General features: G+C 39.3%; 2 protein-coding genes across 6 annotated transcripts in view; one reads left to right on the top strand and one right to left on the bottom strand.

The window, feature by feature from the left end:
* ZC3H6 (zinc finger CCCH-type containing 6) overlaps nucleotides 1–17,083 on the bottom strand; it is a 67,700-nt gene extending 50,617 nt beyond the window's left edge. The window contains exons 1-2 of the mRNA XM_081796783.1: nucleotides 16,698–17,083; nucleotides 14,963–15,002 (exon numbers count right to left, since the gene is read on the bottom strand). Of these exons, the coding sequence (XP_081652909.1) occupies nucleotides 14,963–15,002; nucleotides 16,698–16,713 (56 nt within the window). The 5' untranslated portion in view covers nucleotides 16,714–17,083. The remainder of the gene's footprint in view (nucleotides 1–14,962; nucleotides 15,003–16,697) is intronic.
* A 5,766-nt stretch (nucleotides 17,084–22,849) lies between these two features.
* The window catches only part of ZC3H8 (zinc finger CCCH-type containing 8), a 30,727-nt gene continuing 27,512 nt past the window's right edge, over nucleotides 22,850–26,064 (top strand). For all 5 annotated transcript variants that reach the window (XM_081796779.1, XM_006737317.3, XM_081796780.1 and 2 more), the window contains exon 1: nucleotides 22,850–23,018. In XM_081796779.1, coding sequence (XP_081652905.1) covers nucleotides 22,942–23,018 — 77 coding nt within the window. In that variant the 5' untranslated portion in view covers nucleotides 22,850–22,941. The remainder of the gene's footprint in view (nucleotides 23,019–26,064) is intronic.

Below are 26,064 nucleotides of genomic sequence, written 5' to 3' on the forward strand. Positions count from 1 at the left end.
AAAGGCAGACACTTAACGACTGAGCCAGCCAGGCGCCCAAGATTCTATTTTTTTAAGTAATCTCTTCACCCAGTGTGGGGCTCGAACTTACAACCCCAAGACCAAGAGTCACACCCTCAACCAACTGAGACAGCCAGCCAGGCACTCCTCTGATATTCTGATTTAATCTGGGGATGAAATCTACAACACCTAGAGCAGGGATTCTCAAAAACTGTATGTATATTAGAATTTTCTGTCCTCCCCAAAAAGAAAGGGGAGGCATTCATTTAACATGTATTTATTCACCACCTTCTCAGTGGGCATACAATGATAAACAAGAAAGACATGGTTTCTTCTCTCAAGAAGTTTTTAATCTAGTGATGGGGGAGATAGACATGAATGAAAGAATCATATAAATACATATAAAGTAACAACTATACAAGTAAATGTGGAAGGTAAATAGAGCTATGAGAGCACCCAACAGGAGAAAGTCATTTATCAGAAGGCTTTCCTTGAGGAAGTCATGAATGAACTGAGGTGAGGAGTTCCAGCCTAAGAGATAAAAGGTTGCAGAGGGACCAGTGGCAGGCAGAGATAATAGGATAGCAAAACTTCTGTGTAGAAGAACTGAGACAGAAACTGAGACAATGCCAACGTCACTGGATTATAAAGACAAAGGGAAAACTGGTTTAAAATTATGCTGGAGTGATGGGTGGTTCTAGATCATGCAGAGCTTTGACCATGTTTGGGATTTATTCTAATATAAATGAGAAAGCACTGAAGTGTTTCCAGGAAAGGAGGCGATGTAATTAGATCTCCATTCTGAAAGATAACTTTGAGAGTAAAAAGCAGACCTAAAGGGGAAATAAAACAGACACAGGAAAGCAGTTAGGATGCCACTGCAATAACCAAGCAAAAATCCAAAAGAAGAATGGAACATATTTGGAGAACCTGATAACTTGACACTCTTCACTCAAAGACACACACTTTGTCATGGATGGGAATGTTTTTTCTACAACAGTGTTGAGGCAAAAAAAAAAAAAAAAAAAAATTAGCTGAAAACTACTAATATCGAGAAATTAGTAGACTATTATCGTTCAGGCAATCGTCCAGGAGTATTACAAACATTCCCATGATTTATACCTTTTAAATGTCACCTCCTTATTCCTGAGGTCATTCTTTTGAATAGGGTCAACATTTTTCTTAAAAGTAGTAAGGATATGAATGAATAATGTGTTAATCTTCAAAACACAGGAGCACATAATCCCCATCATTTCAGCCTCAAAACGTTCAAAGCAGGCATTATAATGATCTGATGGAGGTATTGAATATATCAGTAACATAATAATGAAACATCTAAATTCAAGCAATGTAACTTCCTGGTGAACCTCCCAGTATAAATTTGGTGCAGAGTACACCATGAAGTTATTAAAAGACCTAAACAAAGAAAAGGAGTCCTTAGAAAGAGATCTATGCTTTTATTTAAACACATTTTTCTGGGGCGCCTGGGTGGCTCAGTCATTAGGCGTCTGCCTTCGGCTCAGGTCGTGATCCCGGGATCCTGGGATCGAGCCCCGCATCGAGCCCCGCATCGGGCTCCCCGCTCGGCGGGAGGTCTGCTTCTCCCTCTCCCACTCCCCCTGTTTGTGTTCCCTCTCTCACTGTATCTCTCTCTGTCAAACAAATAAATAAAATCTTTAAAAAAAATTAAAAAATAAACACATTTTTCAGGAAATAAAAAGATTAAAAACAAATGAGCTATATGTTCAACTAAAGAACTTAGAAATGGGTAAACCCAGGAGAAGAATGAAAATAATAAATATAAGTACAGAAATCAACAAAATACAGAAAACAAAAGAGAACGTAAATAAAACTAATGGCTATTCTTTTTTTTAAAGATTATTTATTTGAGAGAGAGAGAGAGCACATGAGAGGGGGGAGGGTCAGAGGGAGAAGCAGACTCCCTGATGAGCAGGGAGCTCCAGGAGGGACTCCATCCTGGGACTCCAGGATCATGACCAGAGCAGAAGGCAGTCGCCCCTAATGGCTATTCTTTAAAGAAAGTACTAACATTCATCATTCACTAGAGTGCCAGTTTGTCTTAGTAGTCCTGCAATCAATCTCTCAAATATAGATATTAACAAATAAAAAACGCAAATAATTCAATTTTAGCTGTTCCTTTTCCAAAAAAGGGTAAGTTAACTTTGTTATTTTCTCCATGAAGGCCAAAATACTGCCTGGAACAGAACCTATAAAAAGCTGGGGGCCCTCAGAGGATTATGGATATGTGACTTTGAAAATTTTTTATAATTCTCAGGGGCACCTGGGTGGCTCAGTCGTTAAGTGTCTACCTTCGGCTCAGGTCATGATCCCAGGGTCCTGGGATCGGGTCCCACATCGGGCTCCCTTGCTCTGCGGGAAGCCTGCTTCTCCCTCTCCCACTCCCCCTGCTTGTGTTCCCTCTCTCGCTTTCTGTCAAATAAATAAATACAATCTTTAAAAAAAACAAAAATAAAAAAATAAAATATAATTCTCAGCAATTTTTAGTCTACACTTTTTATTATCTAATTCTTTCACTATTTAAGGTTATCTTCAATTCCATCAAATGTGTTTATGATCAAGTAACAGTATTTCTGAAGTAAAATAACATCTTAAATCAAATTTATGGTAAAAAAAACAATATGATAGTTAACAATTACTGAATAATTACTATGCTGCAGACATGTTCAATCAGTTCACTTCATTTTCATGTTAACTATGAAATATGTTATCCTCATTAAACAGGTAAAGCAAGGGGCTTAACTGATTCTGCTAGTAGATGACAGAGCTAGAGCCCAAACTCGGGTATGATTTCCAGACCCATAATTCTTCACCATGTTGCTATAATAGCTACACACATTCGGTGTTAGGAGGAAACTGCAAATAGCCAAACCACTTAATAGAAGCTAATGTAAAGAAGATTAAGAAGCTCACCAACTGGTGGGTAGGATATGAGGGTGTTTACTGTAAACTTCTTTCAACATCTTTGCATATTTGAAACTTTTCATAATAAAATGTTGAGAAAAAGAAACTTCATCAACACACCTTTAAGTGGTATTTTAAAAGATGATACAGAGAAACTGTTAAGGTCTAAAAGTTGCATTTCTCACATGCAAAGGTAAATATGAGTTACTTCAATTCCACCGAAGTTATTTTATTTTTTAAAAGATTTTATTTGACAGAGAAAGAGAGACAGAGAAGGAGAGCACAAGCAGGCAGAGTGGCAGGCAGAAGGAGAGGGAGAAGCAGGTTCCCCACTGAGCAGAGAGCCCGACGTGGGGCTCCATCCCAGACCCCAGGATCGTGACCAGAGCCAAAGGCGGATGCTTAACCGACTGAGCCACCCAGGTGCCCCCCACAGAAGTTATTTTAATGTTTGTAAGGAAATGGCAGCCACCAGGCTAGATTAGTTGGACTGAAATATGGCACTTGGAGTTATAAGGTGCTATAAGGTTTTCTTTTTACTGAACAGTATTTTTTTAGGGGCTCAAAAGAAATTAGTCAAAAATTTTTATTGTATAGATTTTTTAAAAAGTAAAAGAATCAAATCACGTAGAGCTGGAAAATGGGTTTCCTCATTCATTTCAGGGTCCCAGACAAGTTGATAAAGTAGTGGTGCAATTTAGTTGGAATGTAAATTGGTGCATCCACTGTGGAAAAGAGTATGTAGGGTCCTCAAAAAAACTGAATATAGAAATACAATCCAGTAACTCCACTACTGGGTATTTACTCAAAGAAAATGAAAACAGTAATTTGAAAAGATATATGTACCCCTATGTTTATTGCAGCATTATTTAAAATAGACAAGATATGGAAGCAACCTACGTGTCCATCACTAGATGAATAAAGAAGATGTATATATACTGATATATATATGTGTGTGTGATATGTGATATGTGTGTATACACACACACACACACTGGAATATTACACGCAATACATGTGAGATATATATATATACACACAGTGGAATATTATGTGAGATAAACACATACACATACACACACACACACACAGTGGAATATTAATCAGCCCTAAAAAGAGAATAAGATCTTGCCACTTGTGATAACAGGGATGGGCACAGAGGGTATTATGCTAAGTGAAATAAGTCAGACAAAAACAAATACCATATGATTTCACTTACATGCAGAATCTAAAAAATAAAACAAGCGAGCAAACAAAAAAACAGAAACAGATTCATAAATACAGAGAAAAAACTGGTGAGTGCTAGAGTGGAGGGGGTTAAAGGAAAGGGCAAAATAAATGAAGTGGATTAAAAGGTACAAACTTCCAGTTATAAAATAAATAAGTCATGGGGATGAAAAGTACAGCATAGAGCATATAGTCAATAATGTATAATAACATTCTATGGTGACAGATGGTGACTACACTTACTGTGATGAGCACTGAGTAATGTATAGAATTGTTGAATCACTATGTTGTACACTAATCTAACATTGTATGTCAACTGTACTTAAATAAAAAAATTTTAGAAATATATATTATCCCACTGCTTTCTGGCCTCCAGGGTTTCTGATGACTGTTTAATTCTATTTAAAAATCACTTATGTGACTTGGGAAAAAAAAAGTGGTACAGTTTAGGTTAACAGCTTTCGTAGGATGAAAGCCTCCACATCAAAGTCAGAAGAGGCAAAGAAAAGAGAGGAATGCTGGAAGTAATGAAAACTGCTATGTTATCACTAAGGTTTGCCGTTCAATAAAAACAAAAGGGAGCTAAGCACCAATATCCAGAAAAGAGAGTCAAATACTAAGGCAGTAGTTGGCTGCCAGAATAGCAATTTTCACCTAAAGTTGAAGAGGACCCAAACCAAAATCAAACAAACACCTTATTTAATAAGGACCCAGGATTCTGGCAAAGTGAACTCACCTGAACCTGTAAATTAAAGCAAGAATGTTAAACAAGAACAATAACCAAACCTGTGGCATGTTAAAACAGATTACTTAAAGAGGCATGGTAGTAAAGTAGAAGAACAAAAGCTTTTAGAGCCAGAAAGATCTGGGTTCAGATTCTGCTTCCCAGTCATATATTACCTATACTAACTTGAACCAATTATCTTGCCCCCTAATATTCAGTTTCCTTATCTACAGATAGGATCAATCAATCTACCATCACAAAGCTGTGTAAGGATTGAGATAAAGTTAGGTAATTACTTAGCACTGTTCATAATAGATAGCCCTCAACTGGTTTCCTTTTCTCTTGTGATTTACCTGAAATACATGCATTTTTTTTTTTTATTTAAAGATTTTATTTATTTATTTGACAGAGACAGAGACAGCGAGAGCAGGAACACAAGCAGGGGGAGTGGGAGAGGGAGAAGCAGGCTTCCTGCTGAGCCGGGAGCCCGATGTGGGACTCGATCCCAGGACCCTGGGATCATGACCTGAGCCGAAGGCAGTCGCTTAACCAACTGAGCCACCCAGGCGCCCGAAATACATACATTTTAATGGAATGAGTATGGAAGATGACAGATAATTTCATAGAAATTGGGAAAGGTTACAAATCCCAAAAGCATGGATTCCAGGGGGAAATTTCCTTTATTTTCCTTCAGAGAATAACAATGAAAAATTATTTCAAACAAGTAAAAGCAGAAAAGAAACTGTGGTAGACCAAATCTGGAGTCTGTTCCTGAGGCTGTTTCTCCTTTATCCTATCATTAAGCAATACTTAGTTTAATCAGTCTGTGTGAAAGCCTCCCATATTTCCAAAGTCTCCTGGACACAAGAAAAAACAAGATGGAGTATAATACCTAGGGTTCATAGTGATTATGGTGACAACAGATATTCATGATGATCCAAAGTAATTAAGAAAAGGATAAATCAGTAATTGTCTAGTTAGTAAGAGGAGAAAGTATGCCACATATTTTATTTACAAAGAGATCCTTTGAAAATATTTATAATAAAATTAGTTTCTGCTAATATCTATTGATGCTAATTTCCCTGCCCAGTGCCAGATAGAAGAGGCATTGCTGTATATTAATCTAGGGAAATGAAATTTTTTAAATATATCCTTGAGCTTGTATGTTTGACATCATGAAAGAAAACCATATTACTCCTCAAACATCCTTTATGCCATAAGCAGAGACAGAATATTACGGGAATAAAACAACATTGTGTACTAGCTTGCCATAGGTTTTTTTGAGACTACATTTTTTAAATAATTTTTTTATATTTCACTTACTATCTTGGTTATCTCACTAAGCTAAAATTCATTTACTTTCATTCCCTTTCAATTTATCCTCTTGACTTAGGCTCTCCAGTATAGGCTGGAGAAACTAAAAACTCAATAGAAACAAATCTCAGCAAATAAGGTAAACAGAATTTGAAAGCTAGAAAATAATCTTCTAGGTGTCATGACATCAGAACAAAAGTTGAAAAAGTTTTGTTGGATGAATGTATAGTGAACTGGGTAAAACTGCCTACGACCCAGTAATATTCAAAAAATCCCACTTGGTCTGTTAACGTTCCTAATACGCCAAATTACTTGCTATCATATTACCTACGATATGAGGTACCAGGGCTCCAGGTTTCAGGGAGTGTTGTCAGAGTACATTTTTTTTTAAAAGACATGCCAAGGGGTGCCTGGGTGGCTCAGTTGTTAAGCGTCTGCCTTCGGCTCAGGTCATGATCCCAGGGTCCTGGGATCGAGCCCCGCATCGGGCTCCCTGCTCTGCGGGAAGCCTGTTTCTCCCTCTCCCACTCCCCCTGCTTGTGCTCTCTCTCTCACTGTATCTCTCTGTCAAATAAATAAAAAATCTTTAAAAATAAATAAATAAATAAATAAAACACATGCCAAAATTAGGCTTTGGCCTCAGTATCCAGCTAAAGCATGTTTCTCCATTCTGCCTTGGCCTGCTTGAAGTCATTTCTGCATCCCTGAGTATGACATGACTGGAAATTACATGATCCTTAGGTTAGTTACTATTATATCTAATCAGCATAAAAGGTCATATATATTAAAAAAGCCATGTCATCTGAATTTACTATTAGTATCTGAATATCCATTTTCAGGTATAACTTACAACAAGAATTACCCTATGCTTTATATATTGAAATTTTATCAATTAGATGAAGTACAAATGTACATTTATGTAAGAGAAAAATGTGCAATTAATGATTATGAAAACCACTTTATGTACAAAAGAAACTAACAATCCTCAAATAGCCAAGTAAAAAACTGGAGTAATAATATTGAGAGAGTAATTTAACTATTGATTTTAAGGAAGAATATTATACACTGTTTGAGCTGACAAATGATTATAAAAATTTAAATGAAAAATACAAAACAGGGGCACCTCGGTGGCTAAGATGGTTAAGCATCTACCTTTGACTCAGGTCATGATCCCAGAGTCTTGGGATAGAGCCCCGCATAGGGCTCCCTGCTCGGCGGGGAGCCTGCTTCTCCCTGTCCTTCTACTGCTCCCCCTGCTTGTGCGCTCTTGCTCTGTCAAATAAAATCTTAAAAAAAAAATACAAAACAGAAAAATAGAAATTATGTCATGATTCTAACTTTATTCATTTATTTGGCATTCTAACATTCATAACACTACACAGAATAACTTCTAAAGAATATTTTCAATTATTTAATCCCATGAATCTTTCAAGAAAAAAATCCTATTTGAGAATTCACATCTTTTGTAGACGAATTAAAAACAGAATGTTAGCTTTGTTACCTCCAAATTTCATGAGGAAAAAACTCTAAAGTTATGTGTAATGTAATCAATCATCTTTGCTCCAGATATTTTAAAAAAATTATAAAGGAAAATGTTAGAGGAAAAAAAAGTTCCCCCAACTATCTTGTGTTCCACTAATCTCATTTGAAGGTGACCCTCTATTCAGTACCAATAATGTGCATTGTAGCAATTATAGCAGTAATTTAGCAATAGGCAGTGTTGAGAAATTATTACTTCACTGGAATGTCCTATTTTTAAAAATAGACCACTAAAATTTCTAATAATAAATTATAATAACTTGAGGGATATTTCAGATTTATTCACGTATTCCAGAAATTTAATCTATGATGATGATATTAACTTTAGTCTAAGATTTGGTCAAATGTTGGTTTTCACACTTGGATATCTGTAATTTTTAAAAAATGTATGTTTGGTACGATATGTATATACAGCCAAAATATGTATGAATTTCTTACATAAATGCATTATTCACTTCCATTTTTGTTTGCTTACATAAAACATAATTTTAAAATAGACTCCTATGTATGCCAAGGATGTAGAAAAGAAATCAACCCACAAGCTCCTTTATGAGCCAAAGAGTAGCCTTTGTAAAGAACTCAAACCCCACACACAAAGAACCAGTGATCTAATATTTTATTGTCAACTGCCAGTCATCAAGAAAAATTCAAGCAAAAGAGATGTTGGCTCTTTTGATCTCTATGCATCTTCAATAAATTCTCCTAATAGGTTAAAACCCGTATACAGGGCGCCTGGGTGGCTCAGTTGGTTAAGCGACTGCCTTCGGCTCAGGTCATGATCCTGGAGTCCCGGGATCGAGTCCCGCATCGGGCTCCCTGCTCAGCGGGGGGTCTGCTTCCCCCTCTGCCCTCTTCCCTCTCGTGCTGTCTCTCATTCTCTCTCTCTCTCAAATAAATAAATAAAATCTTTAAAAAAAAAAAAAAACCCGTATACAATAGAATTCTTGTTTTCCATAGCTAAAAATGTACAGACGTAGCTAGATTTAACTGATTTCATACTCTTAAAAATATGTGAAAATTGGTATTCTTTATACATTCAATTTTTAATTGTTTTAGGATTTAGAAAAACTGTCATATAAGATGAATTTATAATAAAGTAGGCTGAAATTGCCTGGGATCAAGTAATATCTAAAAGAAAAAAAAAAACAACAACCCTGGGGCGCCTGGGTGGCTCAGTTGTTAAGCGTCTGCCTTCGGCTCAGGTCATGATCCCAGGGTCCTGGGACTGAGCCCCGTATCGGCCTCCCTGCTCGGCGGGAAGCCTGCTTCTCCCTCTCCCACTCCCCCTGCTTGTGTTCCCTCTCTCTGTGTGTCTCTGACAAATAAATAAATAAAATCTTTAAAAAAAAAAAAAGAAAGAAAAAAACCCAAACCCTTTTATGGATTCAATATCCCAATCCAGCATCTGGTGTCAGATTACTACCATCATGAGGCAACGGTGGCAAGGGAAGAGTATGAAATCAAATGCTATGAGACATAGACTGTGGTAAATAGTTATTTACCCTCTAAATCTGTTTCCTAAACTATAAAGTGAAGATATTGATAACTGTTCTGTCTACATGAATCAAATGAATTAAAGTATGTGAATTATAAATAGCAATATATGTAAAATATTGAGTATCACGAGTTCTAAATCTAGGTTCTTTTGTTCTATCACTTTTATAAATACATTGTTAATGATTTTTACATGGTTTTATAATTTTAATGATAATTAACTTAGAATTCCCTTTAAACACTCCTTGGGACTTGCTTTGGTTATTTGCCACTCAAAAATGTGGGTATGATTTATGAAAGCTGAAGTATTACAAGAGTTCATTTGAAGTAGTAATGTTAAGCCATGAACTCACATTAAAAACAAAGCAAAGCATGGGGTGCCTGGGTGGCTTAGTCGGTTAAGTGTGTGACTCCATCTCAGCTCAGATCTTGGTCTCAGGGTTATGAGTTCAAGCCCTGAATTGGGCCCCACACTGGGTGTGGAGCCTACTCAAAAAAAAAAAAAAAAAAAGGAGAGGGCAAAAGAAAATAAATATAAAGCTATTTTACATTAGAGGAAGGTTGTTCTTTGCCAAGAGTAATAATAATCTGCTGAAACGGCTTTTGCAAAGGTCATCCAATGACAGCTATCTGGGTTGGTACATGGCATCAGCAGTCAAGCAACACCTTCCAGGACCCAAACACCTCAAAAAAGATACTAGAAATAGTATCTCCTCAGAACAGTATCACCTCAGAAAGTTCAACCATAAAATCAAAATAAGATGAATAAGACGAGGAAGTCAGATACACATGACCAAGTAAAAGATGACTGAATTTAAGATATTAACATGCAATGAAAACAAATGTACCTATCAGAAAGTAGGGCTGATTAGCGATAGAAATGATGAAGAAGGAAAGGTAGAGAGACAAATGTGGCCAGTGCCCATGTAAGCACTGCCCAGGAGAGGGGATATCCTGTAAGGCTGATGCAAGTAACTGCTTGGCAGATACATTATGAAGATGGAAATATCACTTTATCAGAGCCTGACGCCATTTAAAATTCCAGTCATTTACAATCAACTCCCTCATTCTAATCCCATGCTCCTGTTCATTAGGCAATTTTTGTAATTTTGTTTTCCATATAACATTCTACATGGAGAGAATACCCTCCCTAATGCAAATATCTAATCCTCATTTTACATGACTGAATTGGTATTCTGATACATACACACACACACACACACATACATTCTCTTGTGTTAGGGATGTCTATCCTCGAATAAAAATGCAGGCTCTAGAATCAGATTACTTGAATTCCCACTGATGTACTCTGTGACCTTGGGAAATTCATCAATCTCTTAGTGTCTATTTCCTCATTTGTAAAATGAGGGCTGCTGTGTAGGGCTGTCATGAAGATTAAATGCAATAATTCATGTAAAGCACTTAAAACAGCAGCATGTAAATGTTAGCCACTGTTACTACTTTTTAGCATGAATTAACACTTCACGTCTGATCAGCTCTGAGGCTGATCTTTTTCCGAATCTGAAAAACTGAAGCAAGGCCACTGGGGGCACTGATGCACAAAAGAATACTGGGACAGCCCTAGACTGACTGGAGGCTTGACCTGGTAAATTCAAGGCCACCTATCTCTGTTTTTGGAAACCAGATCACCCACCTGTCCAGGTGAAAACCTGACTTCATCGCGTAACAAAGGGTCACAAATTCAAATGCCTACATGATCAGGCAAGTCACCCTCATGAGCAGACATCAGGTGCTGAGTTTGCAAAGAAAGTATCAGTGAAAAGACTGGGGGATAAAGAACACAAGTCAAGTCTAATGGCATTCAAACGTAAATATTTTTAAACATCCTGTCAGGCAAACTATAATGTGGACACATTTTAGGTGTGAAGGCCAGCTGCTTGCAAGCCCTGAAGCACTCTTTCATTCATGCTTTTACCGGCCCTAATTTAGGATATCCTGTGGCCAATTTCCAACCCTTTCCTTTATCTGCTCTGTGATCATCCCTTCTTTGGAAACTTTCTCCTCCCTTGGCTTCCAGAAAACTTCTGTCTTCCTTACTGTCTACTACACATACCTGGGTGATCTCATCATTTTGACTAACATCTTTGCTAAAAACTCTCAGATCTTTATCTCCAGTTCTATCAACTCTAAGAAATATCTCATGAATTTTTGCCTTTTGTCTGCTTTCTTGTTGCCAATGCTTTTGATCAGGTCCTCATTACCCAATTTCTAGTCTTTTACAGTAGCTCTGACTCATTCCTTTTTTTCATATGCCATATCCATCAGCAAATCCTATTGGTTCTATCTCCAAACCATATCCAAAATCCAACCATTTTCTCCTCACTGACCTAAAACCATCATCACTTGTCACTTAAATTACCATAAGCAACTTCCTTTTTACCATTCCTTTACCACAGCATGACCCTGCTCCTCCTCTGTTCAAATCCTCCAGTGGTTCCTTTACCACTCAGAGTGAAACCCAAGTTCTTTAAAATGGCTTTACAAGGCCCTACACAATCGCCCCTGTTGCCCATCTAACTTCATCTCTTACTTCTCTCCCCCTTGCCCACTGTTTTCTCTAGCCACACTGCTCCCTTGTTCTTTCCTTAATTACACTAGGCTCATTCCGGGTTCTAGGCTTTTTTCACTTAAGTAAGTAAGTAAGTAAGTAAGTAAGTAAATAAATAAATAAGCAAACTTAAAAAAAATAACTTCGATGAGCTCTTTACATCATTCAGGGTCAGATCCCTAATTCACTGAAGCCTTTTCCTCATTCCCCAAAATATGCTGTACACGCTTTACGTACTAACATTTTTATCATCTCTGAACCCACCATGCCAGTTCGCTTCTTCATGCTTTTCATATATTTGACTCTGCTTGGCCAAACTTTTACTCATCCTTCAGATGTAGCTAATTCCATGATGCCTCCCTGAAGCCCCCCATCTATGCCACTACGGCAATCAATTTATACCTTTATTATAGGACTAGTGCTATAACTATGTATTTACCAGTCTGTTTCTCCTACTACATTATAAGATCCCAGAGAGCAAGTTCAGTGATATTGTATTCAAATTTGTTTCCCCAGTGCTTAACACTATATACTTGGCACAGAAATCTGCTGAATGAAAATTTAATCAATGAAAATTTAAAGTAAATGAAATAGTTTGTTTACGAAGGGCTAGGAAAAGAAAAATGTCTTAAGAGTCAAAGTGCTTTCCAACATCAAACCTGAACGTGACATATAACTTGAGTTTTTTATATTTGCTAAAGAAAAGCTCATTTTGATAGTTTTAACAATAAATTAGTAGATTGAGGAGAAAATAAACTAATGATAGAATTTAAGTTTTGCAAGATGAAAGAGTTCCAAAGATTGGTTGTACAACAATGTGAAGATACTTAACACTACTGAACTGTCCACTTACAAATGGTTAAGATGTAAATTTTACATGTGTATTTTACCACAATTAAAAATAATTAGTAGCTTAGTGAGGGGGGGGCATTTGCTCAAGTATACATATTAATTTACAAACCAGGTATTTTATAGAACATTAAGTGAACTCTAACATGAAATAAGGCATTGCAATTTTTTTAATTAAAATTAGTGACTTTAACTAAAGTAGGAGGGGAGAATGAATATCACCTAGTTCAACTACCTTATTTCACAAATAAGAAAAATAATCATGGAAATAGAAAAATATTAACTAAGAGGAAAAACCAGGATCAAAACCCAGGTTTTACTGAGAATGCAGGGATCTCTTAATTGTACCACATTACAATCCCAAACAATTTAGAAAGTAAAAGCTAGAACTTATTGTATTCCATCCCCATACAAAGATAATGAAGAGGAAAAATAATACTACAGGCAGGAGTTTGCATACCTAGGCTCTATCTAGCCTCTATCTGTGGGATCTCGTAAACAAGTTACTGAGCACTGTAATACTATACCACCTCATGGGATTAATGTGAGAATCAAATGAAAACCCTGTTACAAATGGAAAGTGTAATCATTGTCTCTGTCATCAATCCCTTCAGATTCTCCAGTGTAGTCTCTTAGCAATGTTTTAATCATTATGCATGGGGGGATACAGAGCAGAGAGAAAATATAAACTACTGTAATTCTGACTAGTTGGGAGTTTTGTTCTTGTTTTACATGAGGAAGGAAAGTGGGAGAGAGGAGGGAAAGAAGGTAGGAAGGTTGTTCATAATGGGCAAAGAATAACCTCTTCCCAAAAGAAAGTATTATACATAGCTCTTATCAATTAAAGACTCTCAGAATCACAAGCTCTTATATTACTCAAGTTAAAATTATCATTTTTCCCAGTACAGATCCTGTAAAACTTTTCACTTTTAGCATATTTCAGAAAATTATGTAATAGTTACTTAGGTATATATTTATCTTTCCTACTCTACTGTACATGTCCAAACAGGGACTCATAGTATTTAGTCTTCAAAAGTTTTTTCTGTATTGTTTTAACTGGGTCAACATCCAGTGAAATATAAAGGTAGGTGGCTGAAGTTTTGCCTAAGAGAAATGGATGAAAGGGAAGAATCGAATGAAAAGACAAGAATTTTATCTCCCTTTGGCTTCCCCCAACTCCTCCACCTATAATCTTGATTTCTCAGATCCTATGCAGAAGGCCTCTACTAATATTCTATATATCCACAAATTTTTGCATATTGTTACACTAGTAACACGTATAAAAATACCGTGTTTTCACTCCAGGCATGAAAATATTTAAAGAAAAGTACATCAAATCGGTATTTTTTAAAAAAGCAACCTCATTTGGCAAACAAATCTTGTGCAAAATGTTCACCATATAAAACATGTGCAAGAAACTACCATTTTTTAAAAGAAAAAAAAATTGTGCCTTCTGTGAATTTCCATTTCCATTTAAAATCTCATTCTGATGTAAATTATAATAGCAATATTTTAATTTGTATAAAGCAGTTGTAAATAAAAATCATATATTCAACTTTTTCCCTTCTACTCACAATATGCCTTAACTTTCAAAAATGTTAGAAAAAGGATATCCCTGAAACAATGCCTACCTCCAAATACTGGAATTCATATTATCTTCTCCAACAATTCGTGGAAACTTGTATTACAGTATAGAATAGCTGTAATATGGAAGCACCAAATATTTTGGGATTCCACAGACTAGTCCACTTTTCCCCACATTTCTTAAGAATCACCTGGGCAGGCTATTAAAAATAGATTACCACAATCCTCCCCTAGAGATTCTGATTCAGTTGCTCTGGGCAAGACAAAAATCTTTATTCCTTAAAGTGATTTTGATGATTAGCTAAGATTGTAAAACATTAATCTAGTACAGTGGTTCTCAATTTGGCATATATTAGAATTACCTGAGGAGCTTTAAAAAATTTTTTAAACCCAGGCTGAAGCTCAGACTGATAGAAATGAAATCAACACTTTTTAAAAAGCTTCCCAGAGGCTGCAAAACACTGACCTTTTAAGAACTTGAAAAATTCTTGTAGAACCCTCTTACCAATAAACAAACTAGGCTTGCTCAAGTTCATAAAGCTAAGTGGTAGCAAAGCTGTAGCTAGACCATTTCCTGACTCCAATCCACTTTGTTTTTTGATGTAGTTGTTTATTTTCCATATAGGTTGACAAAAAAAATGTGTGAGAAAGTTAAACCATCTTCTTGCCTCAAAAGAATACTGTCATTTAACAACTGAAAAAGTTAAAATGAAGCTTACCTTTTTGTTTCAATAATTGCTAGTAAATGTTTTCTTAGTCCTAATATAAAACAAAAAAGACTAAATATCACTATTACTTAATCTTTAGTTCTTAGTACTAAGCTATTAATAAATCTTACAAAAACTTTAAAATTTTAACTTCTAATTCAATATTTTAAAATTCCAAATTCTTTTTAAAGTCAGGCATCACAGTTCCTAACTGGCAAAGTTATTTCAATACCTGAATTTGGTGACAATTCTTCATTACATAGAATACGTAATTCTACATATTGAAGCTGATTTCTGAACAGAGAACACATTTCCTTCTTACATACAAAACAATGAACTTTAGGCTGCATTAGCAAAACCCAGTCATTGGTTTGTCCACAGATATTCAGAGTGGGAAATTCAGAATGGGAAATTTCTCAAAATTTCGTTAACCCATTCCAAGAATTCTGTCATTTTAGTGACAAAATAATGTAAAATAATCATGAAAAATCTGTCAAGTGCAAGCTTATATTGCCATAATTTTTAAGTGTTTTTTACTTTCTAAAAATTACTGTCATGTTTAATTGACTTGTCTTCTGGTGATCTTTCATCACTAGGATATCAAAGTTGTTGAAATATTTTTAACACTCTCTAGGTTGCCAAATGTTTAGATATTTCAAATTTCAGTGATGTTTGTTATTTCTGGTTGTGGGGTTATAAAAAAAAAAAAGTGTGTGGAATGCTTCATCAAAAGCATTATCACACTACTCCACAGGTAAAACAGGCAATTTGTATCTAGTTTAGAGTACAATGTATACTTTTGATTACTTCTATTTACAAAGGAGTAATTGCCAGGTTCCATATTTTTAAATATTCTAAATTAAGAATCAGATGCAACAGATTTTATTGCAGTAATTTAATGAACTAAAGCCCTCTCTTTGTTTTTACAATCAAGGTAGATAGCAATGTAAATTTAAAAACTAACCAAAACTTAAGAATGCTATTTGCGCTTTTTAAAATATGAAAATACCCCCAAAGCACTAAAAGGAACCAAGAATGTGCCCTTAAAGCAAAAATAAAACATCAGAATCTCCGTTAAGTGTTCGAATTATATACAGTATTTAGAAAATGCATTTACAGGGGATAATCACCACGGAGTTTTTACTTCAGGAGAAAGCTGTGCTACACTAAGGTCTGCATAGCCTCAGTCTTTTGTGTTAGCATTTTTAATTTGAAACTCTTTCAAATTCTGAGGAGTAAGACTATAAATACATGGCCTTGGGGGGTTGTTTAAAATTTTCCTTAAAAAAAAAAAGTTTATTTTTAGGAGTGTGCTAGGGCAGTAGTCAAATAGAACACCAGCTATTACAAATTCCGGGCTGGTCCCATCTGGAAGTGCACGGCGGACCCTGGGCTGGGAGAGGCTTCGTTTCCACCCAGGCTGGACCGCAGCACCGAGCCAGCACGCGGGAGGCGCCGGGCGCAGACCGAGCGGCAGACGGAGCCGCCCGGGGGCGGGGGGCTCGCACGTGCCGGCCGGGGGCGGGGCCGGCCGGAAAGGACCCCGGCGCGGGGAGGCGGGCGCGGCCGGGCCGACCTCCCCCGCGGCCGCCAGCCTGGGCTTTACATAAGGGCGCACGTCATGGAACTGATGGAGCCACACAGAGACGTCTAAGTCATGCAGGAGGCGCGCGGCCCCGGCCCGCTCCCGCCGCCCCAAGACCCCTCCTCTCATCCGACAGAAAGACAGACAAGAAGGGTTCCCGACCTGTCGTGCCCTGCATGTTCAGAGTCTGTCATGTTTGGTCAAGAACGGGGCGGGGCTGGAGGACAGGTCTGCGAGGCCGGCGGCGGCGGGGCGCGGGGAGGACCCCTGCGCCGCCTGCGGGTACCTGCTCCCGGCCGCCGCCGAGAGGTGACGAAGTGGTAAAAACTCACGGTTACTAGTGAGCGACACAGACACAGACTTTCCAGTCTATTAACAACCACGCCAGAGAGATGGGGCTCTAACTGCAAACACTGGGCAACGGCCCCGCGCTGCCGGCGCTGCCGCTTTAGTCTCTATTCGCCGCCGGTGGCTGAGGCTTGGGAGCGGGCGGGCGGGCGGCGTGCAGCGACGCGGGGATTTGGACACTGGCCGTAACGGTGATTTCTCCTCACCAACATGGCGGCACCCGAGACAGGCTGCTCGATAAAATGGCGCCTGCCGCAACACCTAGCCCGGGACTAAAGGGCAGGAGAGATTCCTCCGCGTGCCGCGGCCCTTGCCCGGCCCGCCGGGGCCGAGCGCGTTGGCCATTGGAGGAGGCAGCCCGTCAATCACCCCAAGGGGCGGGCCCCCATGCTTCTCTGTGAAGCGGCGGAGGCGGCAGCCAGATGGCGGCGCCGGGCGGCGCCTCGGTATCACTGGGCGGGGGAGGAGGCCTGCGAGCCCCATGCTGTTGATCCGCGCCTCAAGGCCCAGCTCGTGCTGGCTCACTGGGAAACGGGCGGAGGGGTTCAAGACGCACCCTAACAAACGGGCCCCCAAAGCCATTCTGCAGCCTGGTTATTAGGGGTGGGGTGATAAGAACACGCGGGTATAGCGTCTTTTAAAAAATCACCTAGGTCGCTTAAATAATGGGAAAATGTCCTATAAGGTAGCGCCTCTTTTTGTAATGTCTAGTGCTCATAATCGCGTTTTGAAGAAAATAGCTTGGCATGTGACTTTTTCTGATAGTCAATATTAAATTTACCTACCCAGTTATTAAATAATAATAAATTATTAATAAAAGTTAAAAGAAAAATAAATCATGTTATTTAGTAAAAACATTAATATTCCATATGTAAAATTACACGAATATTTTATAAATAAAAACTAGCCATCGCATGACTTTATACTTATAAACCTGACCTTTGGCAATAATTTTTTAACGACAAATCAATGTTTTTGCCTATTTAGTAAATTAGCTTATGACGAAAAGTTCTTTGTTTTGTAATGAAATGATGAACTTGATGGTAAATCAGATATCTAACTTTGTGGTAGTGAATGCATTTGACTAATGCATAAATGCAGTGCATTCAGAAGCAATCGCAATTAGTAAATTAAATTTAAAAATAAAAAAATAGATATGTACATTGGTAAAGAAATCGCACCTTTTTTTTAAAGTTGAATGCAGCACTGATCTATAGACAATCCTGCAGGCACTTGCCACATTTCGACATGATACATTACTAAACTTTCAAAAAAGCAGATCTATTTTGTCTGGAGTAACAATAATTAGCATTTGGAGTTAGATTAGAATCTCTAGGTCTTTGTCTATTTTAACTATTTTACTTAATTTAGGTCTTACTGTAGCTAATCAGCTAGCCCACGTCTCATTCTCCCACACTTAACGACTGAGCCACCCAGGTGCCCCCTCCCTTAATTGTTTTAAAAATAGCTTTATTGATATAAAAGCATATACCTGAGAATTTACACATTTTAAGTGTACAATTTAATGACTTTTAGTAAATTTGCCAAGTAATGCGGCCATCACCAACATTCAGTTTCAGAACATGCCATCCCCCTAAGTGCCTATTTACAATTAATCCTGTGTTGCCACCCATGCCGCAGGCAACCGATAATCTACTTTTTGTCTCTATAGATTTGCCTTTTTGAACATTTCATGTAAATTGAATTATATGTTATTTCATTCTCCCTTTAAAACACCCAGTCACCTTCTACACAATCTGAATGGAGTTCAGCCCTTTACCTTCAGTCAATAGTTTCTGAATAAAATCTGTTTTTGCTACTTTAATGTCTGGCTTTGTTTATCTTTGACAATCATTCCCACCCTTAATGCACACAAATATCATAATCACTATAAAGGTGTCAACAGGGGAAGGAGTGCTACTGGCATCTAGTGGGGAGAGGCCAGGGACGCTGCTAAACATCCTATTATGCACAGGACTGTCAATTACTCAGCCCAAAATGTCAAAATGCTGAGGTTGAAAAACTCTGCTCTTGACAATCAGAACTCAAAGTTTTGGGGACTAGAAGCAAAAATTAAAAAAAAAAAAAAAAGGAAGACTTTTACGAGGGTATCACAGGGATAATAAAGGAAGGGTCCACTCCCATTTCCATGGTTTGATTCCCAGTTCCATGAATTCTGGCTATGGGAGAAACAGCACCATATTATTGATTGCTGATTTATAGCATATGTCCACAAAACGTGTACTTTGCATCTAGCTAGTACTGAAACCAGTACTCAAAAGACCATTCCTCCATCTTATTATGTCAGTTGCTTTTTTGTGTGTGGTAAACTATATATGATACAAAACTTCCCATTTTAATCATTTTGAAGTGACAATTCAGTGGCATTAACTACATTCACCCTGCTGTGCAACGATATGTCTGCTTCCAAACTTTTTCACTGCCCTTAACAGAAACTGTAACCATCAAGCAGTAACTCCCATTTCCCCCTTTCCCAGCACTGAAAGCCTCTAATCTGTCTCTCTGATTTGCCCATTCTAAATACCTCATATAAGCGGAAATACAGCATTTATGTTTTTGAGCCCGGCTTATTTCACTTAGCATACTGTTTTCAAGGTTCATCGTATTGTAGCATGTGTCTGAATTTCATTCCTTTCTATGGCTGAATAATATTCCATTGTATGTATATACATTTGATTTATCCAATACTTGGGATGTTTCCACCTATCGGCTCTTATGAATAATGCTGCAACGAATAGGAGTATGCACATATGTGTTTCAATCCCAGTTTTCAATTCTTTGGGGTATATACCTAGGAGTAGAATTGCTGGGTCATATGATAATTCTATGTTTAGGCCAGCTGCTTTATAATGATAGGGGCATCACTTATCTATGGCTACATAGCAAATTATCCCAAAACTTTGTGGTTTAAAACATAAATGAGGGGCGCCTGGGTGATTCAGGCAGTTAAGCGGCTGCCTTTGGCTCAGGTCATGATCTCAGGGTCCTGGGATCAAGTCCTGCGTTGGGCTCTCTGCTCAGTGGGGAGTCTGCTTCTCCCTGTCTCTCTCTCCCTCTGTGCTCTCTCTCTCAAATAAATAAATAAAATCTTTAAAAAAAAACCAAACCATAAATGAGACAGGGACCTTGGGAACAAGCCCCAATGCACCTGGGACTCTCCTGAGTGGCTGTTATTACTTCTCTTGCAGAGCAACCTGTAGGCTGTTACCGCTTTTTCTCGCAGAGCAAAGCACTAGCCAAGGAACAAGCCTAGACCAGGTTCACACTAGTCTGAGATAAAATGGGCAGCAAATTTACCTTTCACTGACTTTTCCCCTTATTATTATGCTAAAACACATACCCAGAGGTGGAGACAACATGCAAATGAAACATATGAAGAAGCATGTTTTGTCAACTGAGCCTACGCCCCCAATTTCCCGGAATTCCCTGCCCCTACATGCTTAAACATCACTCCTTTCCCACCTCAGCCTATTTAAAAGTTTCCCTGGTTATTGTTCAGAGAGCCAGTCTGACCCCTTTGTCATGACTGTGTCTCCCTCCAGCTGCAGCTGTTGCCCCTATAATAAAGCTTTGCCTGTGTTTGTAAATGTTGGATCCAGCCTCATTTCTACCATTGCTGGGTCCAAAGGCCCGAGTCCAGTAACATAAACATTTATCTTTTTATTTTTTCTTTTTTGGATCAGGAATCCAGGAAATATTAGCTGAGTGGTTCTATCCCAGAGTCTCTTACAAGGTTGGAGAGGCACTAGCGGATCAGCTTCCAAGGTGGCTCACTCACATGGCTGGCTTTTCACAGGTGTTTTCTGACATGGTGACTGACTTCCCTTCAGGTAGGCGATTCAAGAGAGGAAGGCAGAAACTGCAGTACTTTTTGCCACCTAGCCTCAGAAGTCGGGCACTATCTAAAACTGTATATGTTAGAAGTCACTGGATCTAGTTCACATTTAAGGAGAGGGGACTGGGTTCCATCTTTTGAAGGGACAAGTGTTAAAGAATTTGTGAACACATTTTAAGAGTACCATACCATCTATTGAGTTTTTAATGTATCATATTTTTAACTTCTAAAAGCTCCACTTGGTTCTTTTTCAGCTCCTTAATGTCACTTTTTATAGTTTCCTTTTTATCAGGTTTTGTTGCATAATAAATTACTTTTAAAACTTGGTGGCTTAAAATAACTATTTACTTAGCTTACAATGCTGGTCAGCAGTTTGGACTGGGATCATCTGGGAGGTTCTTCAGTTCTCCACTGGGCTCCACTGTGTTTCTGTGGTCAGCTGTGTGTTGACTTGGTGGCTTTGCTTTTAGGGCTTTGCTGGCTGTTGACTGGGTGTTGTTGCTCTCCTCCTTTTGTCTTATCCTCCACATATCTCTCCCTTCTCTTCAGCAAGGTGGCCTGGGCTTGCTCTGGAGAAGGCAGGAGTTCAAGAGAGAAGAGACAGACACATGTCCTCTTAGAGCCCCGGCTTGGCATTGTCAGGCCTTTTCTGCTGCATTCTATTAGCAAAAGTAAGTTACAAATTCAACTCAGATTAAAGTGGAGGTCAAATAGATCCCACCACTTGATGGGAAGAGCTACAAAGTCATATTGCAAACGATGTGGATATAGGAAAAGAGAGAGAATTGGGTCCATTTTTAAAAATCAATCTGTAAAAGCACTCTAATTGGTCTTAAGAGTTAACTTGGCTTCAAGCCTATGCACTCCTTGCTTGCTGACTTAAGTCCCTCAGTCTATAGCAGAACCAGCCTACTTTCCTTGAGATTTGCAGACAGTTGACATGTTTCAAAGACCATCTTCCCTGTCCAGGTGAAGCTGGAGGGTTTTAAAGAGGAAGGCATGGGAAAAAGGGAGGGGGGCTACGAGCAGAAGCAGGTGCCCAGATGCTTAGTAGTATGTTGAAATGACCTTGAATAGACTTGCTGGCATCAGCAGCAGTTGTTTTCAAATGTAGTAGGCCTTATCTTCTGGGAAAGTTTGGTCCTTCACTCCTCAAGGCCAGTGGTCTCTTCCTGTAACAAATCTACCACAAATATACTTCGCCTTTTATAGTCTTTATCTGAAAAGGCTAGTATCTGATGCCTTTGCAGGTCAGTATTTCTTGCTATGTTTGTTGCTTTTTACCTATCATTTTCATTTCCTTCCGTGGCCTGGTTATCTTTTGCTTATACTGGACTTTTTATATGAAAATGTATGTATGGTAATAATCTGAGTTCTGTAACATAATACTTTCCTCCAAATGGGGTAATACCTTAATTCATTTCAATTTTCCTCTCAATTTTTCGTAATGATTCATGTCCAAAAAAGGATTGCCTGTAATAGGACAAAGTACAACTTCCTTTGCTTGTCTGGGAAGTGGACCCTGATTCATGTCAGGAATCAGACACTAGTAGGAGCCAGTCAGGTTCTATGTCACCGGCCTAGCCTACTGTTTGAGGCTTTCATTATTTCCACCACTTCCACTCTTCCACAGGCATTAGAGTAAGCAAAACTCAACAGTTCCGTTTCCCAAATGTGTGCTCTATTTTCCTGCCTTTTTTTTTTTTAAGATTTTAATTTATTTATTTGACAGAGAGAGACACAGCGAGAGAGGGAACACAAGCAGGGGGAGCGGGAGAGGGAGAAGCAGGCTTCCCGCGGAGCAAGGAGCCCGATGCGGGGCTCGATCCCGGGACCCTGGGATCATGACCTGAGCCGAAGGCAGACGCTTAACGACTGAGCCACCCAGGCGCCCCTCTATTTTCCTGCCTTGATACAATTCTCTCCACTTGGAATACCCACTTACCCCTAATGAAAATAAAAGAAAGTAGACTCCCAAAGACTAAAAACTCTAATAAATATTAGATAAGAGATCAATAAGCGCACCTAAAGTAACGCAATTAGAGTGACGCCTGCGCAGAGCCGCGGGGAAGGAAGGAGCGGGCGTGCGCGGGGGGCGGGGCGGCGCATGCGTGGGGCGACCTGTGGCCTGTGCGCGGCTTTGGGTCCCTCCTCCTCACGCGGTGGTAGTTATACTCTAGCTGCGGGGCCCTCGCGAGGGTGATGGATTTTGAGAATCTTTTCTCCAAACCCCCCAACCCGGCCCTGGGTAAAAAACCGACCACGGACTTTGATGAAAGGTGATTCCCCATCTTTTCATGCTTTGATCGCAGGGGCCCCAGTCGGGTTCCGCCTTTTGGTTCCATTGGAGGCTGCCGGGACCGCGTGTGGGCCACGCCGCTGGGTCGCGCGGGGAATGCGTGGGCGAGCGTGTGGGGTCCGCCTGGCAGGCACGGGGGTCGGACGTGGAGAGGTCGCTCTGGGGCCGCCGGGGATGGAAGCCGGCAATGGGGGTCCTTTCGTAAGCTGCCACGGGGAGAGGTGCCGGGACCCTGTTTGAGGGGAGCATCGGGGTCCAGGCGGCGATCTCGGGAGGCTCCCCTTTCTCTGCGCCCCTGACCCTCTAGATCCGGTTAGAAACCTCCTTGTGTTTCCACAGTACTCTTCCTTCCACCGGACCGTCAGCTCCTAGAGGACAGATCATTTGTCATTTCTCACTGACACATGCTAAACACTTTTTTTTTTTTTTTAGAAAAATCCGAAACCCTAAGTTCATTAAGCAATGAGGGCAAATAGTGAATAGTTTGCCTTTAATTCATTGATTTGCATCAGAAGACCCTAAAGACCATAATAAAGCAGCAAACACGGTTTGGGTTTCCTTTAGGTTGAGAAAGGAACCGACGCCGCTGGCCAAAGGGTGATATATTGATCTCATTTTTAGAGACGTGTAGAGTGTAGTTTCTTTACACCCAGATATTCGTTTACTTTTTTTTTTTCTGTTTGAAGTGCTAAAAACCAACCTCTAAACTTGTGTGTTTTCCCCAATTTCCTTAAGCTGAAACCGAGACACACAGCCTTTTGTTCCTTTATTTCTCTCATTCTCAGTATATCTCTTATTCTGGTTGATTTTTGCCTCCCGATATCATTCAAATCTGTTCACTTTATCTCAGATACCTTAATTAAAACTATTACCTTAATTCAGGCTACCATCAAGAGTTTTACTAAGTGCTTTACATGAAATATGTCATTTAATCTTAATCTTGAAGAAAAGATACTGTCCTTGTTTTTGCAGATGAGAAAATTGAGGCACAGAGAGGATAAATAACTTGCCAAGATTGCACAGTGTTAAGTGGCATAACTATGACTAAGTTACCCATGATTTGATTTCTGTGTTTCTAAGGCAAAAATGACTAACATAAAATAGGATCTATAAATACTGAAAAGAGACAAAGACACTAGTTACTTGCAGATGATATGATCCACCTACAAAAGAAAACAAGAGGAACGTTAATAAACCATTAATTTAGCAAGGTGACTCACAAGACAATAGCTTCATGTTAACAATAGCATCTATCAATTTGAAAATGTGTTGGACATAAGATTCTATTCACAAAAACTTTACTGAACTGCATAAAATGCACTTCTGGATTTCTGCCCAAATGTTAGGTGTAAAATGGTATATACAGAGAGCATCTGTGAACTGTTCCTTGTTCATAGCCTTTGCCTGTTTTTCTCTTCATTGGTCCTTCTCTTTAAAATTTTAGGATCTCTAGTCTGCAGATATTTTACTTCTGATTTATTGTCTTTTGACTCTGCTTATGGCATTTTCATTGCACAAAGGGTTTTTTTTTGTTTGTTTTATTTTTTAAATTTATTTTTATTTTTTATTATTTATTTGACAGAGAGAGCACAAGTAGGCAGAGAGGCAGGCAGAGAGAGAGGGGGAATCAGGCTCCCCGCTGAGCAGGGAGCCCCATGCGGGGCTCGTTCCCAGCACCCTGAGATCATGACCCGAGCCGAAGGCAGCCGCTTAACCGACTGAGCCACCCAGGCGCCCCTGTTTGTATGTTTTAAATAAGGTCACAGGAATCTAGCTTTTATGGTTTGTGCGTTTTTTCATAGTAATTTTATAATAGGTTTACTTATTTCTTGAGCACCTGCCATTATCCTAGGCCCTGGGACTATAGCAATAAATAAAGAGATAAAAATCTCCATATTCATGAGATTTATATTCTTGCAGCACAGACAATGCATAGGTAGTATTTTATTTTATTTTTTTAAGATTTTATTTATTTATTTGACAGAGAACGAAAGAGCACAAGTAGGGGGAGCAGCAGAGGGAGAGGAAGAAGCAGGCCCCCTTCCGAGCAGGGAGCCTGATGTGGGACTCGATCCCAGGACCCTGGGATCATGACCTGAGCCAAAGGCAGATGCTTAACCATCTGAGCCACCCAGGCACCCGCATAGATAGTATTTTAGGTGATGATAAATGCCATGGAGAAAATGAAAGCTGGGTAGGAGGATAGGAAGGGAGGATGGGATGGTAGGGAGAATGTAGATATTTTAAAGAAGTTAGTTAAAGAAAGCCTCAGTAATATCACTGATAAGTAATATTTGAGTAGAGAGGTGAGAAGGGTTGATTTCCAGCAGAGAGAATATAAAGGTCCCTATAAAGGTCTTGAGGTGGAGTGAGCATGGTGTGATTAGGTGATGGGATGAAAGTGGCCAGAATGACAGCTGGAATGGAGTTAGAGTAGCAGGACTTGAAGAGAAGTAGGAGCTGGGAGGTACTTGGGGATAGGGTCAGGGAGGCAGATCATGTAGGGACTTGTAGGTGCCATAAGAAGGACTTTGGCTTTTACCCTGAATGAGATGAAAGGCTGTTGGAAGGTTTGCAACAGAGAGTGACATTTTAGCAGGGTCATTGTGGTTGTGTTGAGAGTGGAATGTAATGGCAAGAGTAGCTTGGATCATAGTATTAGTAGCAAGAAGTGGCCAAATAATGGATGTATTTTGAAGATAAACTGGATTTTGTCACAGATTGGATTGAGGATATGAAAGAGGAGTCTAAGTTACTTCAGAGTTTTGGGTCAGTATCATTAGAAGGGTCGAGTTGCTGTTTAAAATAACAGGAGAGGGGTGCCTGGGTGGCTCAGTCAGTTGAGCGTCTGCCTTCGGCTCGGGTCATGATCCCAGGGTCCTGGGATGGAGTCTGGCATTGGGCTTCCTGCTCAGCAGGGAGTCTGCTTCTCCCTCTCCCTCTGCCCTTCCTGCCACTCATGCTTGTGCGCACTCTCTTACACTCTCTCTCTCAAATAAATGAATAAAATCTTAAAAAAAAAAAAA

This window comes from Leptonychotes weddellii, chromosome 10, assembly GCF_054177405.1.
Source record: "Leptonychotes weddellii isolate Sample4059 chromosome 10, ASM5417740v2, whole genome shotgun sequence".
Lineage (NCBI taxonomy): Eukaryota > Metazoa > Chordata > Mammalia > Carnivora > Phocidae > Leptonychotes > Leptonychotes weddellii.